General features: G+C 42.7%; 1 protein-coding gene across 3 annotated transcripts in view; it reads left to right on the forward strand.

Annotated features, from left to right (window-relative positions):
* Positions 1-18819, forward strand: part of PLXDC2 (plexin domain containing 2) — a 232312-nt gene that overhangs the window by 119892 nt on the left and 93601 nt on the right. For all 3 annotated transcript variants that reach the window (XM_033164880.1, XM_033164881.1, XM_033164882.1), the window contains one exon: positions 15211-15357. In XM_033164880.1, the coding sequence (XP_033020771.1) occupies positions 15211-15357 (147 nt within the window). The remainder of the gene's footprint in view (positions 1-15210; positions 15358-18819) is intronic.

Consider the following 18819-nt stretch of genomic DNA (forward strand, 5'->3'; position numbering starts at 1 on the left):
TAAGCAAAAGGAGCGGTGGGGAGAGAAAGACCTCTGCCAAGACCATGAAGGACAACTGCCAGGCACAGTAGCCTATGTTCTGATTCAGGATGTCAGCCTCATTTGCATGAGAATCTGCACTAGGTCAAAGGCAGCATAGTTGCTAGGTCTACCATTGTGTAGCACAGGTGTTGTAGCTGCCTGTTCCTGTGACTGTAATTTGTTTTAACTGTTTTTAATTCTGAATTTTACATTCTTACAAACTGCCTTGGGACTTGCTGGTGAAGGCTGGGTAATAAATTTGAAGATGATTATTATATTTATAGTAAGGTTGGTCAATGAGGTACTGCGCGAATGTTGTTGGACTCTTGGCTCCTGTTGAGCCCAGCCAGCATAGCCAATGATCAGGGCTGATGGGAACTGAACACCTCGTTTGCTATCCTGTATACAAAAAAAAATGTATTGACCGAAAATAATTTAAAACCCGACATTAAAGGATAACAGGCAGGTACTTTCTGTAATCCTTTTGTCATCCAGATTTTGGTGAATGAAAACTCCCAACCGCCCTAGCAACCATGAACAATGGGCCAGGGATGATGGGAATTGTAGTTCAGCAAACATTCCTCGCACCTAAGGTAGCAGGGGAGCTAAAAATACTCTTAACTGAAGAGCGCCACATTGGCTATTCCTAGCCTATATCAGCCTTTCTGCAGCTTTGGGTCTCCAGATGTTGGCAGGATTAATGAAAGCTGCATTTTGAATGTGTTGCAGGAGTTGTGACTGCGAGTTTACACCAGACCCCTAAATTCAAGGGGTTCTGTGGTGACAGCATCTGCAGACATGTTTGCCTATTTGAAAGCACGTGAACAACACCTGCCACCTGTTTGCTGCCTTCCCATCTTTATGGAATAACCGCTTAAATAAGAAAAATGACTACGTGTTTACCCATTTCCCCCAGGCATCCTTGAAACTTAGGCAATTGTTAAGGAATTCCTTTGTTTCTCTGGAAAGATATCAGTTGTGTCTGTGGCTTTTCACAGATGGCAGAGCTAGGGACTGTGCTGGCATTGCTCTCACTGTTATCTGCTGTCTCAGTATCCTGCAATTCAGACTGAGCTATGCACATGGAGATAAAGCCCCTGGGGCAGTGCTTCCCACATGTAACTCACCTGAAGTGGAAGAGCTTGCCAAATGGAATGGGACTGCCAAAGTCACTGTGTTTTTAATGTGGGATTGTATGATAGGAGCAGATTTCCGAAACAGGACCTCTGCTACTCTCCTTCTGGAAAAGGGTTGCCCTTTGCCCCATTGCCAAGGCCAAGACAACCAGAACCTGAATAGACGTTGGTCATGGGGCAAGGGATTCCACCCCTTTTTTCCCATGCAGGGTGATGTGCATGAGGATTCGAAAGGGTTGGGCTTGTATGCTGATCCCTATCCACACAGGTTCAGGGAAGGTGATATACAAATACGGGTGAATAACATGGTTTGGAATCCCATAAGGGGCAGGCTTCTGGAGAGCTTCTGCCCAGGAACCAAGACACAGATTTTCTCTTAACCTCATGCCTGAATGTAACCTCTTGAAGTTCTAGACACTGGGAAAACAATAGATCAGTCAAATAAATAGGCAGACTGGGCAGGGTGAATTAGAAAAACAATATTAAATCATTTATTATATTGCCTTTGTGATCTGATTGTGAGGAGCATAGAGAAACAAGAAGCTGTGGTTGCAGCAGTTCTTTCATTTAAAGCCCTGCATGAGATCCAGTGGTACAGCTAGGCACTTTGCATGCAATGTGTACCGGTGTTTCTTCAAAATGTGGCAAGCCAACCCTGCTGTGTTCAGGGGCCCTTCAGCTCTTGCTGCTTAGTGGTGTCCTGGACATCTGTCCCAAAGGCCTGCCAGGAATGTGCCTTTAATGACTTAGGACCAGGATATCAGAGCATCACCTCCACATTGGCCTGCCCACGCATAAAGATCATCATCTGAGGCATTTCTCCCATCAGCAGTGAGGCAGGTGGCAACTGAGGAGAGAGCCTTCTCAGTGTTGGCACCCTATTTATGGAGTTCTCTTCCTGAGGAAGCTTATCTGGTGCCTCCTTTGATAAATTTCCAGTACCAGGCAAAAGCAATTCCTTCTTTGTTCAACTGTTTAATTGTTACGCTGTGCTTATTTTTATTGCTCCCAGTTTATTCATGTGTTTACATTTTTGTTTAGTATATTGTATTTGTTTTAGTTTTACTGTGTGAGCGAGCCACCCTGAGGATGTTTATATGGGAAGTATGACCCAGGGAAGTTGTGCATTGTGCAACATGCACAGCAGTAAGATAAGCATATAGGCTGTGGGAAGGGCCATGTGATGGCAGTGAATGAAGAAGGCAGGAGATGCAGGAGAGGGGGCTTGTTATTTGTGCCCAGTGAACCTGGGATGAAAGGCGTGTTGGAACTCTGAGAAAAGTTATTGTATGGTACCAGATAGAGATAGGGAAACAAACTTGTTTATTATGCAAGGGCTCAGCAATCCCTCATCCAAGTTTTCCCCATATACATTCGCACCATTTGACTGACAATCTAATATAACACTTAAATTATATAAGACACAGTTAAAAGCTGAAATGGCTACTGCAATAAGGATGCTACTCAATGTCTTCTTGCATGGAAGCTGCATCATGCTCTGATTCCCCCATTTTCACCCCGTATACAAAGTGATTTTGAGTGAACTCCCAGCCCTGATTGATATTTTAGAGTAAATGTATTCACAGGCTCTTTATTTAGGTGCTAAACTTAGCTCCTTGTTTAGGAGGCAGAACTGAACAGGAAGAAGGAAAGGAGGGGAAGCAGACCCACATAGATATCTGCTGTTTCCTCTCCCAAGAGAGCAATGGATCTCCGCCACAGCACTCCTTATGGTTTCATGCATCTTGACCAAAGCCACATGGTACTATATTTTTATTTCCTAGCTTTGAGCTCCCCCACCCCTCCTTGAACTGTAAGAAATGGTAAAGAATGAAGAATATCTCACTGTTATTCTTAGTGACAGCTTCTTTCAGCAATAACATTAAGCAGAAATGGGTGGGAAACTACCTAAATAAGAGGGTTTATGCTCTGTTGCAGTAGGTTTGCCCCAAGTGCTGTTCAACCAGCTCATCTGAACCAGCAGTGATATGCATAAGGACCAACACAGTTTCCAGAAATATTATGCACGTCAAGTATTCTGATTCAACAAGTATTCTGATTCAACATACCTTGCGAGCCTTGTGGGAGCCAGCGCCGGGCTGAGGGCTCCTTTACTGCTTGACTGAGGCAAGGGCAGCTGCACACTCCTCAGTCGAGCAGTTTAAAGATGCAGAAGGAGGAACAATACAGCTTGTTTCTCCCTCTCCATCGTATTAGGGCAGAGTGGGGTGGCGGTTTCACTCAGCGATATATCGCTGGTGAAACCATCGCCTTTCCTTTTGCCCTCTGCCAGCAGTGCCTGCTGGAGGAAGGAACTCTTTTGACTCCCTCCAGCGGAGACTGCTAGCAGAGGGACTCTGGAACAGGGGCGGTTTCACCAGCAATATACCGCTGAGTGAAACCGACATTGCGATCTGCTAGTCATGCCGGTCCTGGGCGATATACCAATATATCGCCCAGGCCTAATACACACTGTCTTTTTCTGTGTATAAGACACTCCCATGTATAAGACAACCCCTGTTTTTTAACCCCAATTAAGAAATCGGGCCAGAGCCTGAGCCACCCACCCGCACCAGAGCCCAGGCTGCCTGAGCCAGAGCCCATACTTAAACCTGAGCCCAGGCCGTTCACACCAGAGCCGAAGCCCGAAGCCCCTTATATCATCTGTGTATAAGATGACCCCCAATTTTTGACTATTTTTAAAGCAAAAAACATATTGTGCATTGAAAAATGTGTGTGTGTGTGTGCCTAACCCCCTGCACATAGAAGACTAGAATGTCAGCTTCTCCCTGACCTGCTAGTTTCCCTTGTGAAAGGCTGGATGATTTGAATGACAGTTCAGCCTACTATTTGTAGCAGGATTTTTAAAAACCCATCACCAATGTGTTACAGAGAAGTAAATGCCAGGGGCCAAAGCATGTGCCATGTCAGAGGCTCCTTCAGCGCACAGAAAAGGTTTCATGTTTTCCTATCTGGTGTGGAGAGGGGTGGGGAGAGGCAGATATTATTATGTGATTTCCTAATGCTGTGTGGAAGTGTGTTCTGTAAGGGAGAATTTGTTGACAAACCAAAATGAGTGTTATATAAATAAATCTGAGCTGCTTTAACATCCACTTTTGGCTGCCTGGCAGCATCCCAAGGACCACATGCTTGAACTTAACCCAGGAAATGAGATAAAAGCCAAGGTTAAAAACCAGCACTTTTTTTACACTAGGCCAAAGCATACAAAGTCACAATGAGTTTGCCCTTAAAATTTAAATCTGTTAGAGAAGCTTGGGAGTGGGACAGTCATGCAGAATCAAGACTAGGAAAGGGTCAGGGTGCGGGCAGGGGTTAGGAAAACAGAGAGTGAATTGGGGAGGCCCTAAACTAATAATTTTGATTTATTTATTCACACTGTGATTTAGTTGCTTTTTAGGCCCAAGCCCTTGCAAAGTAATATACTGTACGGAGATAAATAAAAGCAGAACTGCAGGCAGAGTATGAAACACTGAGTGGATACAGACATATAGATGCACAAGAGATAATGACTTAAATCACTAGAATTCTCTTTTAGTAAAATAATACATATTTAAGGCCTTCTTGAATGCCAGATGAATCAGCCAAATGGTTGTTAACAGGACAAATCTCCACAACTGTGGGGCCACCACTGAGAAGGCCTTGTCTCACATGCTCACAAATCCTAAACATTCCCATCAGCTATATTATGAGGAAGAAACCTCATGAATGGTCTAGAATCACTGATTTGTCACATTCACTCTTGCAATTTGGTTTATGCCTACTTCATATGTTATGGAGATGATGGTGGGGTAGTTGCAGGAAAACCTCCCCTGTGGCTCACTTGGCTCTGGTGCCCTGGCATCATGCAGGATGCACCTGCTTTTCTCATGTCCACCTCAGTGGGCCAGTTGTGGGTGGGGAGCCACACTGGGATGGGGAAGAATGATATGATCCATGTCAGCCCACATCGCTGGGACTTGATATGTTACTGAGGCAACATAGAACTGTACAGTAGGCAAGCAGTTTTGGTGGTTTTCACTTTTTGACTTGGAGTTTAAGTTACTGAGAAGTTGCCTCCCCTTTCTCCTGACAGTCTTCCGATCCTAGCCTCTCTCCAAGTAAGTTGTTCACGTTGCTGACAACAAAATAGAAAAGTTATGGTAATAGTAGGAAGTCTTAGGGGTCCACTACCCAGGAATTATGAGCAAATCAATCCCTGGCATGTCATGTTAAAAGAATCTTATCTAGCAAGGCTCAGAAGCCATATTGGGCATGAGGGAACTGTGGCTATGCATCATCTCTAACCATTGCCCATGGTGCCCACAGCTGATGGGGATTTAAAATCCAACACATGGAGGGCCACACGTTCTCCTTACCTGAGTTCAGCACAAGGCATCTTAATGTGCTCATATGGGCAGGTCTAAAGTGCTGTATTGGCCCAAATATAAGCCACACCTTTAAAATTGGAGGGGGGGAGAAAAAAAATACCCAAATATAAGCCGTTCCCTTCCTCACTGCTCCTGGCTGCATACTGGGCAGGCAGGGGGGAGCCACATGGAGTTGCCAGCGGCCTTTCCCCTTCCTCGCTCTCCCTTCCCAGCCTTAGGAGAGACACATAGGGCTGGCGCTGCTTTGCTGCACTCCTGGTGCTGTTTGCCTCATGCTCCTGGCTGCATACCATAAGGTCACAAATATAAACCACACTTTAACTTTTCACGGTTGGAATTTGGGGGAAAAGCGAGGCGTTAGTTAATATTGTCTAATAGTTCATGCTGTTATAACCCTGGTTCCAGCAACTGATTCAAATAGAGTCTAGATAACTTAATCCAAAGGATTTTTTGAGCTTAGTAGTGTCTCTGATAATTATCAAGAATTAAGTTCATAGTCCAGATGGAAATAGCCATCCTAGTTTATGCGTCAATAAATAAGGAAGTTAATAACAACTTTCTGTTTTGTTTCACTGGTTTCTTGGCTGGAGAACTACCAAGCAATTGGATGCATTTGAGAGCAATTAAGCAGTTATTTTGTAATAACTTTGGTGTAGCAGCTTATCTAATACCCTGCCATATGCTGGGCATCTTAAATCTGTCAAGGAAGACCACAAAGTCATCTGGAATTCCTCCCATTACCCCATCAGCGTTTATTCCTGGTTGTGTATCCATGCATACACACATTTACCAGTACCTCTAATTTCATTGAGACTGACTTGTCAATAGACATGCCTAGGGTTTTGCTATAAGTGTATTTTTTAAAAAAATAATATAGTTTGCAATACAAGCCTATGAATATCAATTCAGAAGTAAGTCCCATTGTGTTCTGTGGGACTTGCTCCCAGTTAAGTGTGCATGGAATTGCACCCTCACAGTGCAATCCTTTACAAATCTACTAAGAAGTAAGCCCAGCTGAGTTCCATGAGACTTACTCCTAGGTAAGTGTGTATAGGACTGCACCGTTAATCTTCACATGTGCCAATTTTCAAGTAAGCCAGTTTTTGCTCATTTTAAAATTCTGTTCCAAGCAACGCTGCATTTTCTCACATGGCAAAAGCTTTTGTATGAAAGAAACTATTAGCATCTCAAAAGTTACCTCACTTTCATTCCTGAAACAGCTTTGCAGCTTTCTTACTGCCGAGATACTTGTAATGGCTTAATTCACTGCAATTCTTTTAAACCCGAGCACATAGCAAATGAACCTCTTTGCAATTTCCTTACTGCCAAGATCCTAGCAGCGGCTTAATTTTCTGTATATTCAAAGTCTCCGTGATCAAGTGACGGCAAGTGAACTTTCTGGCATAATCAACAATCTGAAGAATGTACAGCATAAAGATTAACTGAAATCCATCTTTCTCTTGTGCCAGGAACTCATGCTGCAGCTGTCTAAACTGAAGCCAAAGAAAGTGGGAATTTCAGCCTTAGTTTTGGACGGATAGTGCAAATCCTTATAAAGGGATAACAAGGTAGCCAATATGGTGCGCTCCAGATGTTGATCTGGATCATACCCGACCATTGGCCCTAATGGTTAAGGCTGAGTCCAACAACATATGGCTATCCCGGGCATATACCTCTTATATAGACTATTATTGTCTGTCTGTAGTGTTTTCCTCTTCTGTCTGTGTGTTTTAGTCTATCTTGAGCTCTTCGTGCTAAGGATACTTTTCTGTGGCGCTTTGTGCAGCTTCGATGCTGTGGTCCTACTCTGTTGACAAAGCTGCAAATATTGTCAGCTCTTACCCTTTTCCACCGCATTCACTGTTGGGGGAAAGGAATCAGACGTAGAATTCATTTTATGTTTGTGGACCATCACACAGCACTCTTGCTTAAAACAGTGTGAAATTAATTTTAGACGTACAATAGAAGAGAAGCCACCATGAAAAATGAAGCAGAAGTGTTTCATATTCTCTGAAAACCCTGGTGGCACTGCTGTTTATGAAGCATATGTAAAAGTTAGGATTGTCATTACAGTGCAGCTTTTTGCATTGGGAGAGACCATTCAATAATATACAGCAATTATAAGCATCATGGTTTCATTTTGTGTGGTGGTTGGTTCCTCTATGGCAGTGGTGAGGAACCTTTGGCCATCCAGATGTTGCTGAACTACAACTCCTATCAGCCCCAGCAAGCTTGGCCAATGGCCAGGGATGATGGGGGTTGTAGTTCAGTAACATCTGGATGGCCAAAGGTTCCCCACCTCTCCTCTATGGCATAGACACCAGGCACTGCAGGCAAAGCAAGCACAGGTCTGCATTCTGTATTTAGACAATACTACTGTTTGAAAGCACATCTTTTGTGAAAGCACAGACAATACTACTGTTTGAAAGGGGTCACGAAGAGTCGGACACGACTGAACGACTGAACAACAACAACAACAACTGTTTGAAAGCACGTCAAAGTGCAAGTAGATGAATAGGTACCGCTCCGGCGGGAAGGTAAATGGCGTTTCTGTGCACTGCTCTGGTTCGCCAGAAGTGGCTTAGTCATGATGGCCACATGACCCGGAAGCTGTCTGTGGACAAATGCCGGCTCCCTCGGCCTATAGAGCGAGATGAGCGCGCAACCCCAGAGTCATCCGCAACTGGACCTAATGGTCAGAGGTACCTTTACCTTTACCTTTACTGTTGTAGCTGGGGTGATCAAGGAAGGAGAAGAAAGGCTAACAATTTCTAAAGGGTGGTTCATGGGATGCTTACAAAGTATAGCACTATTCATTTGATTACTTGTGACCTTTGCAGTAAAGACTGAATATTTTGTCCTCTCCCCACCCTAGTATGTTCTATATGTGTCGGATCGGCAACAAAATGTTGCAGTGTGAAGGGCTTCCTCTTTAGGCTTCCAGCCACTCTGTTCCACTTCTGCCCTCCCTCAGTTCCCTCCTCACTTTGAAAGCATTTCACGGACACTGAGCATCTCAGTCCTCATTGGGTACCTGCATATGTATTTTAATAATCTAGCAAAGCAAAACCCAAAGAAGTAATGATGGACACATCATTACTTCTTTGGGTTTTGCTGTTTTAGAGGAAGGTGATAATGGGTAGATTGATCAGTACAAAGAAGCACTTGATAAGCTGAGGGTTCAGGCTTGCAACTATCTGAACTAAAACTGAGTTCAGAAACCACACCAGCAGAGACCCTCCAAAACAACTTCCCTGTCGGATTAAACCAATTGAATATGTTCCCCCTTAAGCCAGAAATATCTCCTTTTTCTCTGCTTGAAGGAGAAGCCCTGTCCTACTCCTTTGACTCAGAGGACTTATCCTGTTTTTCTCCAAACGGGAGCTCAAATGTCCACTAGAGAGCAATCGGCTATTTAAAAAACAACCCTATTTTGACAGCTTTTTATTATTTAAAGTGGAGGTCTCCCCCTCCCAAACTCAGCACTATCTTGTAGTAGTACTGAATATTTGATTCTGCTCCAGACCTTTTACCTTGTCCTCAGCTGCTTTACAAGATCTGCAGCATGACATACCTATCTCTCAGAGGACAATTTGAAATAAATCTTTACAGTATGTCAGCTTCGCTTCTTCAAGATGTCTATAAATCTAGCCATGGTAGACTGTATTACGGTATAGGAATGCCATGCTGAGACATATTAAATCCACCAGTGGAAATGATAAGATTGTTTTCGAACAAAATAGAAACCGGTTTATGGAAACTTTATATCAAGTAGCCATTTAAGAGTTGCATGCTTCAGTGGTAGTACAAATTTGCAGCAACACCTCTCCTACCATTAAATTCTGTATTATACAAACATTAAAATAAGACCATTTATTACAGTATGATTGATTCATCTTCCCATTGGCAAGAGATTATCACCCATGAATAGAAAGATTGGGATTTGGAGTAATTTGAACAGAGATGCTGGGGGAGGTCTGGACGAGGACCTGTGATGCATCTATAGATTTACTCTTTTCTACAATAACCTAACAGGTGGAAGGTGGAAGGTGGAAAGGGAATAAGAGTGATGAGGGCTTACAAGATGAATCCCAACAAGACAGATGTTCTCATATCCAGGAATTGGGTATGTGGCATGTTCTAGATAGGGTTGCAGTCCCCTTAAGACAATGGCGTTGTTCCTAAATGCAGTGTTCTATCTGGAGACTCAAGTGCCCTTAGTGGCAAAGATGTTCTAGGACAAGAATATTGTTACCACAGTAACTCATGTACTGGTGACATCCTGGCTACATTATTGTAATTCACTGTATGTGGGGCTGCCCTTAAAGATGTTCTGGAAGCATCAAGATACACAAACAAAATATTTTAAGAGGCAATGTGCATTCCCCTTTCCTTCACACAGTGTGTGTTTTTTCTTACTTAAAATGTAAGGTGTTCAGAAATTATTTCTTGTGGAAGTGTCAGAAAGGAAGCTTCTCCTATTACATTTATTAAACAGTTCTCATTCCTTTGGCTTTAATGATATATTAATTGGAACTGGCTCTGATTGTTCTTGAGTAGCTGTTTACCAGCTATTAAACATGCATCCTAGATTGTTGAGCTAGAGGCTATAATTAAATATTTGATTTGCTGGTTGTTAAAAGAAAAGCATGGGTTGAGTTTCCATTTCAAGAGTGCATTTAACTTAATGTCTGCATCCTGCACATTGCAGTTGTGAGTTTTAAAGCTTATATATGGAATATTTTTTGTTCCCTTATTATAATTTTTTTAAAGGTAGGTAACAGCTGTACATTTTTTTTTACTACAATCCACGGGCGCTCAATATGATTAAGATTTATTTATTTTTTATTAATTAAAAATACATACAGCCCTTCATCATAAGGTCTCAGGGCAGTTCACAGAATAAAATACAAGATAAAAACACAATTAATGCAGTATTGTGGGTAACCCAATCAAAGGAAGAAGTAGGTGTGTATTGATTTCCCCCTAGAGTTGTTTGTTTTTATAACAAGGGGTGAAACTAGACTTTATACATATGGACATGAGTTGCTTTAGAGATTAGTTAGCCTTTGTTTTGCTTAGCTTCCACCATTTGAAGAATGCTTGGTGTCATTTTTACAATGCTCAGATGACATCTTGCATCTCTTAATGATTCTTAACCATAACTGCAGATTTTTCAAAAAACAATGATTCAGAAAGAATATGTTTCGTTATCCAACTTGTGTTCTGCTTCTGTGAAGCTGCTTGGGATGGTGCCACAGCTGTTTGTCTTGGAGGAACTGTCAACCCTGGTGATCAGTGAGTAGGCAAGCCAGAAGGTAAAGCAGGAGAGACATTAGCATGGAGAGACAGATATGTTGATGAGCAAGAATCTGAAGCAACTTAACCTCCTCTCTACGGGCAAGTTGCTCAGGCTCAGGAGTCAGGATAAAGTCTGAGGATATATAGGGCCAGATGAAATCCCACTTACCCCTCCTTTTATTTGTTTGTTTATAAAAATATAAGCAGGCCATTGCCTGGTAACCATTTGTTGGGACTTTAGGTTTTAACTGGAAAAGCCTCCAAACCAGTATAGCACTTGGAGTGGTGTCCAGCTACGCTTCCTTCTGCGTTTCCCTGCTTCTCCAGTGCTTTTGCAGAGTTGTTCAAACTTCAAACTTCTTCTTGCCCAACGGTATGTGTGCCTTTCTTGCCAGCAGTTAAACTCCCACACAGTCTAGCTTGTTTCAAGTAAAGCACGCTTTATTTACAAGCATAAATCAACAGACATTCTCTCCGGGGCTCACGGAGGACATCTCCGCTCCGCTCCGGTCAAAACCAAAAGTAGGACTGACAATAAACAGTGCGTCACATAAATCACATAGGCTTCGCATACAGCAGATACCCCGGGTGTTGTGACACATCTTCCCTGTGGGAGGGGTGTGCTGTTGAGCTTATTTAACCCTGAAAGCTCCAAACCTTACACCATTGAATCAGCAAATTGAATAACTTTGTTCTAGCCAGCTGCATTTGTGGTACCCAACGGCGAGGATTGCAGGACAATGGCTCCTTTTTCTGGTGGACTGCCATGGCATCACCAAAGGTAAAATTGCCATCTCTGGCATGGGCCGATCCGAACTTCCTGTTATGCTGCACTTTCCAGGCACAGATCCGCTCTTTAAAGCTCAATGTCCGAGCAGTTTTTTATTTGGTCCCTGTGCTTTCCCTGGGAAAACTCATGTTGTACTGCTGAACTGGAACAAACAGTGATCCCTGAAAAACCTGATTGCCATTTGCTCCGATTCAGCAATAAAACATGGGTTTTCCTGGGGAAAGTGCCAGGACAAAAAAAAAAAGCAGCTCTTACACAGAGCTTTTGAAGCCTGGACCTGTGTCGCAAAACATGGCACAAAAGGAAGTCTGGATGAGCCTAGGTCTCCTGGTGCTGTCCATTCCTGAGATCCACAATTCCTTACATGTTCCTTGTTTTTATTACTTTGCTGTTTTTTCAAGAAAGCATTTAATGTATTTAAAAAACAAGTTTCCTCTTAATTTTTTTACTAGTTTAGGGATCAAAGCAAACCTTTGCCAAGTGCCTTTTTCACGTCGCTGTCTGCGTTCTGTCTATGTAACTTCTAAACTGTGTTGGATACATATCTCAGACAGATGTGCAACAAACTTTGTGGAATTAACCAAACCCATGTGTCCCCAAGGCACATTTCTGACTGTTCCCAAGTAATAACATTGCACATCTTCTGATTGCTCTTCTATAAGCTTCTTAAGCGGAACTATCAAGGAATGTAGTGTGATAATGGCCCCAAGGCTCTTCGTCTTACAAGCAGGAGCACAAGTTGTCTATCAGAGCAATAATGCTAACATCCCGGGCATGGATTCAGGCTAGTTGCACTTGCCTGGCACATAGCATGGCTGAGTGCAGCTTCCAGTGTTACAGAATTTACAGTCATCAGATGTCAAAAAGGAAACAAGTACAAGCATAACAAAACTTTCCCCATATTTTCTGCCCAAGTTTCCCTTTGGACTTTACAACAGTGATGTGACAAGTTTATTTTTTTTCAAGGGATTGTATCTCCTGCTGGTCATGTTCAAGGTGGGTAAGATTTGGGGCGGGGGGAATAATTTGAAAAACCCCAAAATAATTTAAAAGCATATGACTTGGTCCAAATTAAACCCAACAACCAAGAGCACTTCAGCACACCTATTTACAAAAGCCCCGTGGATTTGACCTTTGGATTGGATTTGGAAGTGGATCAGCAACCAATACAAGGAGTTTTATATCAGGGTTCTAAATTCTGTCTTTCTGATTTGGAGGCATGTATGACTGTGGCCAGGGACGCAGGTGGTGCTGTGGGTTAAACCACAGAGCCTAGGGCTTGCTGATCAGAAGGTCGGCAGTTTGAATCCCCGCGACGGGGTGAGCTCCCGTTGCTTGGTCCCAGCTCCTGCCCACCTAGCTGTTCGAAAGCACGTCAAAGTGCAAGTAGATAAATAGGTACCACTCCGGTGGGAAGGTAAACGGCATTTCCGTGCGCTGCTCTGGTTCATCAGAAGCAGCTTAGTCATGCTTGCCACATGACCCGGAAGCTGTATGCTGGCTCCCTCGGCCAGTAACACGAGATGACCACCGCAACTCCAGAGTTGGACACGACTGGACCTAATGGTCAAGGGTCCCTTTACCTTTATGACTGTGGCCAAATCTGATCTATCCAAAAAACGGTGCACTCTTGGCCATGACTGTCTCCTGAGCAGCCAAGAGAACTTGTGCAGATCTGCTCAACTAACGATCTGCTATCCATGTGTAGAGACCCACTTGTGTGGGATTGCAAAGGCAAGGGGAATATACACAGGAAACCTCAGCTCGATGAGCCACAAGTTGTGCATTCATCTAATGTCTAAGGATGATGTAAGATCAGAAGCTGCTCAGAGTGGGCACACGGTGAACAACATGTGTCAGATGTGCATTAGAGGCCTACATAGCCCAAGCAAATAACTTTTCAGTGTAAGTTAAAAAAAAAAAACATACCTCAAGGGTAAAGCAGTATTGATTTTCAAACAGTGGGGCACCAATGTTTCATAATGATCACTAATAAATTACAGGTGTTTTTCCCCAGATAAGCAAAAATTTATTATCTGCATCTCTTGAGATGTGTATGCTAGAGTTAAGTCCTTGAAAAGCTTCAAAAATCTCATTATCAAGCTATCAAGTTTGCGAACATGAAATACTACATAGGGGAGTTTAGTGCTGTGGATTCGCATAGCTGTGCATGAACTTGCATGAGTCTCCATTGTCATTTCCATTGGCCTCAGATAAAAATGGATTATACCTTCTACCTTTGGTAAGTATGAGATGAGGGATGGGATGGGATGGGATGCGAAAATCAGAGGCATATCTGTTAGATCCGTGCCTGTCAAAAGAGCTAGTAAACAATCTTTTTTGCTTGTGACAGTATCAGTCAGAGGAATCACACCAGTTCTGAGAATGTTGGCAATTTGTTCTGCACATAGCATTGCAGTTTTGCATTTATCAAATTATTAACTAATTTTGATGAGGTTAAGTGGCTTTGTCCTTTTGGCTCCACATGAACTAGATCTCAATTTTTGCTTTCATTTGCCTCCAGTTTCAGCTGTTAGCAACAAACCACAAAGCTGCTTTTTAAAAATATTTAGAGAATGCAAAGAGAGGAATCTTTTTTTAAAGTGGTTAATTACTAGAAACTACTGTGCTGAATAAATATATGAAAGTACCACATGTGTGTGGCTGTTTTCAGATAATCATATCTTGGCTTAATAAACGGAAATATGAATTACACTTTTGACCCCCCCCCCCCAGCCTCTTCTCTTTTCTTGGCATGCAGCAGTTAAACCTGAAAGTCTTCAATTAACCATAGTTCCCAATTTCATCTAAACTAAGAAACGATGGTTATCTGGAACAAACTAGGGGTCAGCTGTACCAGGGGTCTCCCTGGAAGAGAAGCAGGATCCCCTTCAGCAGATCTCCAAATGCCAGTCACCTGAAGAGCCAATGGAGCTGGACATCCCTGCCCTAGACTGGAGTTCCACATGCAAGTGGTCTGGGTTCCTGGCCAACACTCAGAGCCATAGCTGTCAACTTTTCCCTTTTCTTGCAAGGAATCCTATTCGGAATAAGGAAATTTCCCTTTAAAAAAGGGAAAAGTTGACAGCTATGCTCAGAGCACCCCCCCCCCTCCCCAAGGCCACAGGAGGAGAGGAGATGGCATGTCGGACAGGAGCTTCAGGGCCACCACAAAAAAGCTTGGTCACTAACACATGAAGCTACTTGGGGAAGCTGTTGCCAAAACATTTATTGGCCATTGCTGCATCAGAGGGCAGAATTATTTCTGCATTTGCAGCAGGTGCTTGTCTGAGATCTTAGGATGCAAAAATTGCATTTGTAAAATGAGATTTATTACAAGCTGAGTTGATGCTCTGCTTTCCTGTTTTAGTATTCACATAATAAAATGTGGTGGGTTTTTCCACCTTTTTTCTTCAGTCACCTTAATTTATGGGACAAGGAAATAAAACTTTACCAAGTTTCTGCAGGAAATGAATAAATCTTGCATTTCTAAACAGTTAAAAAAAAAACCCCTCTGGAAATTGAGTCATTTTAAATCTGTGTTTGGCTTTTCTTCTTCTTCTTCTTCTTCCAGGAGGATATGGATCACAATTATTATACTTCAAGGACATATGGCCCATTTGATTCTACCAGCCGAGATCTGTGGGTGAACATTGACAAAATGGAAAAAGATAAAGTGAAAATTCATGGGATCCTCTCCAACACACACCGGCAAGCTGCAGTAAGGCATTTGATATGCATTGCTATTTAATCTTATGTTGTTGTTGACATCCTGTCTCCCTCTGTGATACACAGCAGGCCAATGAAAGAAACGGGAAGACTCAAACCTGCAATGGCTGGCTGTGTTCTCTCCCTCCACTGTCAGAGGCAGTCTGCTTCTGAATACAGTTACTGGAAACTGCAGGAGGAGAATGTTGTGCTCAGAACCTGCCTGCAGGCCTCCCATTGGCTCTGGCTGGAAAAGGAAAACTGGACAGGATGGACAATTGGCCTGATCTAGCAAACTCTTCTTAGGTCCCTACATTAGAGGTGACAGCATTGCTAGACCATTGCTTTACCAGAATGGATTGAGAGGCTAGGAATTATTTTTCAATATGCGAAATCATAATCATAACTGTTGTGATATTGTGCCAGGGAAGAAGGCTAGTTTACAGGCAAAATATATTTGGTGGCTTGCAAAGGATTTAATGATTATGGCACATTAAGCTTTTTGCTTTTAATACTTGTGGGATTTCTAAAGTTGAAATGGCCTTCTGCTTTTTTTAAAGATATACCCCCACTTGGTGGTTGGTTATTGTTTTTTTGTTTTACCTCTGGCATAAACACACTATAATGTGTGTAGAATAATGGTTAGTCCAGGGTGTTCACCTCTGAACCTGTAGCTCAGATCTGTAACTGGTTCTATGGGGTTTTTTGTGGGTTTCCCCACATTACTTTAAAATGCCCAGCATATGTGCCTGTAGGATTATTTTTCCCTCAGAAAACCTTACTCCAATGCCAATGAGCATTAAATCTCTCAACAGACCTGCAGCAGTATTATAAAATACCTTGGGAGGGAAAATATATGTAATCTTGGTGTCATTCAAGTCAGTGGCTGTTTTGCCATCGAGTTCACTTGACAGGCGAATTATCTTACAAATTGACTAGCTTAACTGCCATATTTAGAACTAAAATGTAGCAGCCCTGTATTTACCCTTTAGATTTGTATGAGGAGCCGTGGTACCTGAGTTTCTGAGAACTATTAGATCCTTGTCAAAATATTGTTGTTTTTCAGCTGTTGATTCTTGTCAAATGATAACAGAGGTGGCAGGTATAATTCCATTTCCACATCAAAGATCTGTGTTGGTTAATTCTGATCACGCACTCCTTGTAGCGAGAATGCTAAACTAAGCCGCTACCTTACAAGTATAATTGGATGCTGTAAGACTTCCAAAATGGTATTCCCACAGCTGACCTAAGCACTGGAAGCTCCTGGAAGAAAAGAGTCAGTACTGACCTTAAAGGGGATATAAATTCAGTAGCAGAAAATGACAACTCCATTGTCATGTGATGGAATGGATTTTTGCTCCATTGGACTGAAGACCAACTGGATGGAATTCTGACACTGGGGGGGGGGGAGTCAAAGTAAATAGCTTTAAGGGATAGCTCACGGTCTTAAAAATACAGAAGGAAGTATTTGCAGTTGAGAGGACGAGCGGAAAAGAAATAAGGGAGTTAGAATTCTGCTCTCCATTGGGTTGTGTCATATCATTTCCCAGGACCAATAAACTCACCAACCAGGTGACAGGCTGAGAGAAGAGTAGTAGGTGGAAGAGAATCTCTGTAGGATTCAAGAGGAGAGGGAGGTAATAAACCCTCCAGATTTAGACTGACACAACATAATTTATAGAAGCTCTCTTTTCCCAGCCAAACTGAAAAGAATAGCTAATAAATAGATGAAGCAGAGTGGAAATGCTGGAGCCTGGCAGTTTCCTGAGTTAAGAATGGACCTAATACAGCACAGTATCAGTTATATGAGATTTCTAGACATGGTTGGGTGTTTAATAAAAAGCAAATAAGGATGCTTAATGGTATGGCTATTCTGCCGACACATCTTTTCTTGAGCACTCTTGGGAAGTGAATTGGGAAGGAGACAAGAGCAAGATGAAAAAGCAATGATGTTTTCGTCAAAGGAATTGCAACCATTTTTGTAGGTGTGCCTCTCTTTTCCAAGCCAAAACCATGCAGCCAGGATACTTGACCCAATGTTAAATAACACTGAATTCAGATGAGTTGTGGGAACAATAAAGTTGCAAGGATTGTTTCAATGATTTGCATCTTTGAAGGCCTTTGTGAGGACTTTAAAGCTAAACATGAGCTGGAGCAGCCTAAAAATAAGAAAATAAGAAACCAACGTGATGAGGGAGTAAGACAAGAACTTTTGAATTAACAGGCACACTCTGCTGTTGTGATTTATCTGTATATAATACATATGCATAGAGCATTCATTCTGTTGAAGTGAGAGATTATAGGGACATAAATTACGGTGTATATTATATTGGAGTTTGCTGATGCAGCCAAAAGCTTGTATGAATACAGAGGTGCTGTTCAGACTCACGATCAGAGGATTTGGGAGCTCGTGATCTTCTATACATGAGCCTGCATGTTTGCTTGTTGGCACTAAGCCATGGCTTGGCTTAGCGTTGCGTGCGAACGGTATAAATGTGTTTGTTTTCCTAATTTTAATGAGAACCGTTAGTAATTATATTAACTCTTTAGCCGTAAATTAAAAGGCCATTGATTGTTGTAGCTGTCCAATTAAGTTGCTGGGAATTAGAACTGAGGACCGCTTTGGTTAGTAGTGTTTTTGCTTCCACGAGTAGCCCCGTAAGTCTCCATCCAAAGGGGAAAGGGGGGAGAACACTGGCCCTGCTAATATCCAATTTGCTTTCATATGGTGACTTATTTTAGATTAATTGCATATGCAGCATCATTTGAAATGGTGCCTGGAGCATGAGCATTTATAAGAGAAGGGGAACGAGAGTGGGAGGGAGCTGTTGCTCTCCTCTTCTGTTTGTGTGCTTCCCATAGGCATCTGGTTGCCCTCTGTGATGAGCAAGATGCATAGACCTTTGGTGTGATCTTCATGTGTCCCTTTGGAAATAGAGGCAAAGGCCAGCAGATATGGGGGGCTATGGAAACAGATGGGGCAGGGACTTGGTAGGAGACGTACCTGTCCTCTACTAAGAACGCAAGAAAGGCCCTGCTGGATCAGGCCAACAACCCATTGAGCCGAGTTTCCTGTTCTCACAAGCAGGACCTGAATGTAACAGTGTTCTCTACACTTGTGATTTCCGGCAACTGGTATTCAGAGGCATACTGCCTCAGACAGTGGAGGTTGATAAAACACAGCCATTGTGGTGTTGACTAGTAGCTTCTGAAGAGACCAGTATATACTCATGAAGAAGCTGTGTGTGTGTGTGTGTGTGTGTGTGTGTGTGTGTCATCAAGCTCACAGCCACATGTGTTGCTTTGAAAATTCTTGGTGAAAACTTTAAGAGACAGTTGCCTAGGCAGGAACTCAAACTCAGGAGAATGTCTGACACAATTCTGCCATTTGAGGAATCTTGCTAGCAAACGGCAACACGAGTCACTTCCTTCCCTTTTGCAATATTTTCATGGCATGAATTACCAAGAGGTTGGT

Source organism: Lacerta agilis, chromosome 12 (genome assembly GCF_009819535.1).
Source record: "Lacerta agilis isolate rLacAgi1 chromosome 12, rLacAgi1.pri, whole genome shotgun sequence".
NCBI classification, from domain to species: Eukaryota; Metazoa; Chordata; class Lepidosauria; order Squamata; family Lacertidae; genus Lacerta; species Lacerta agilis.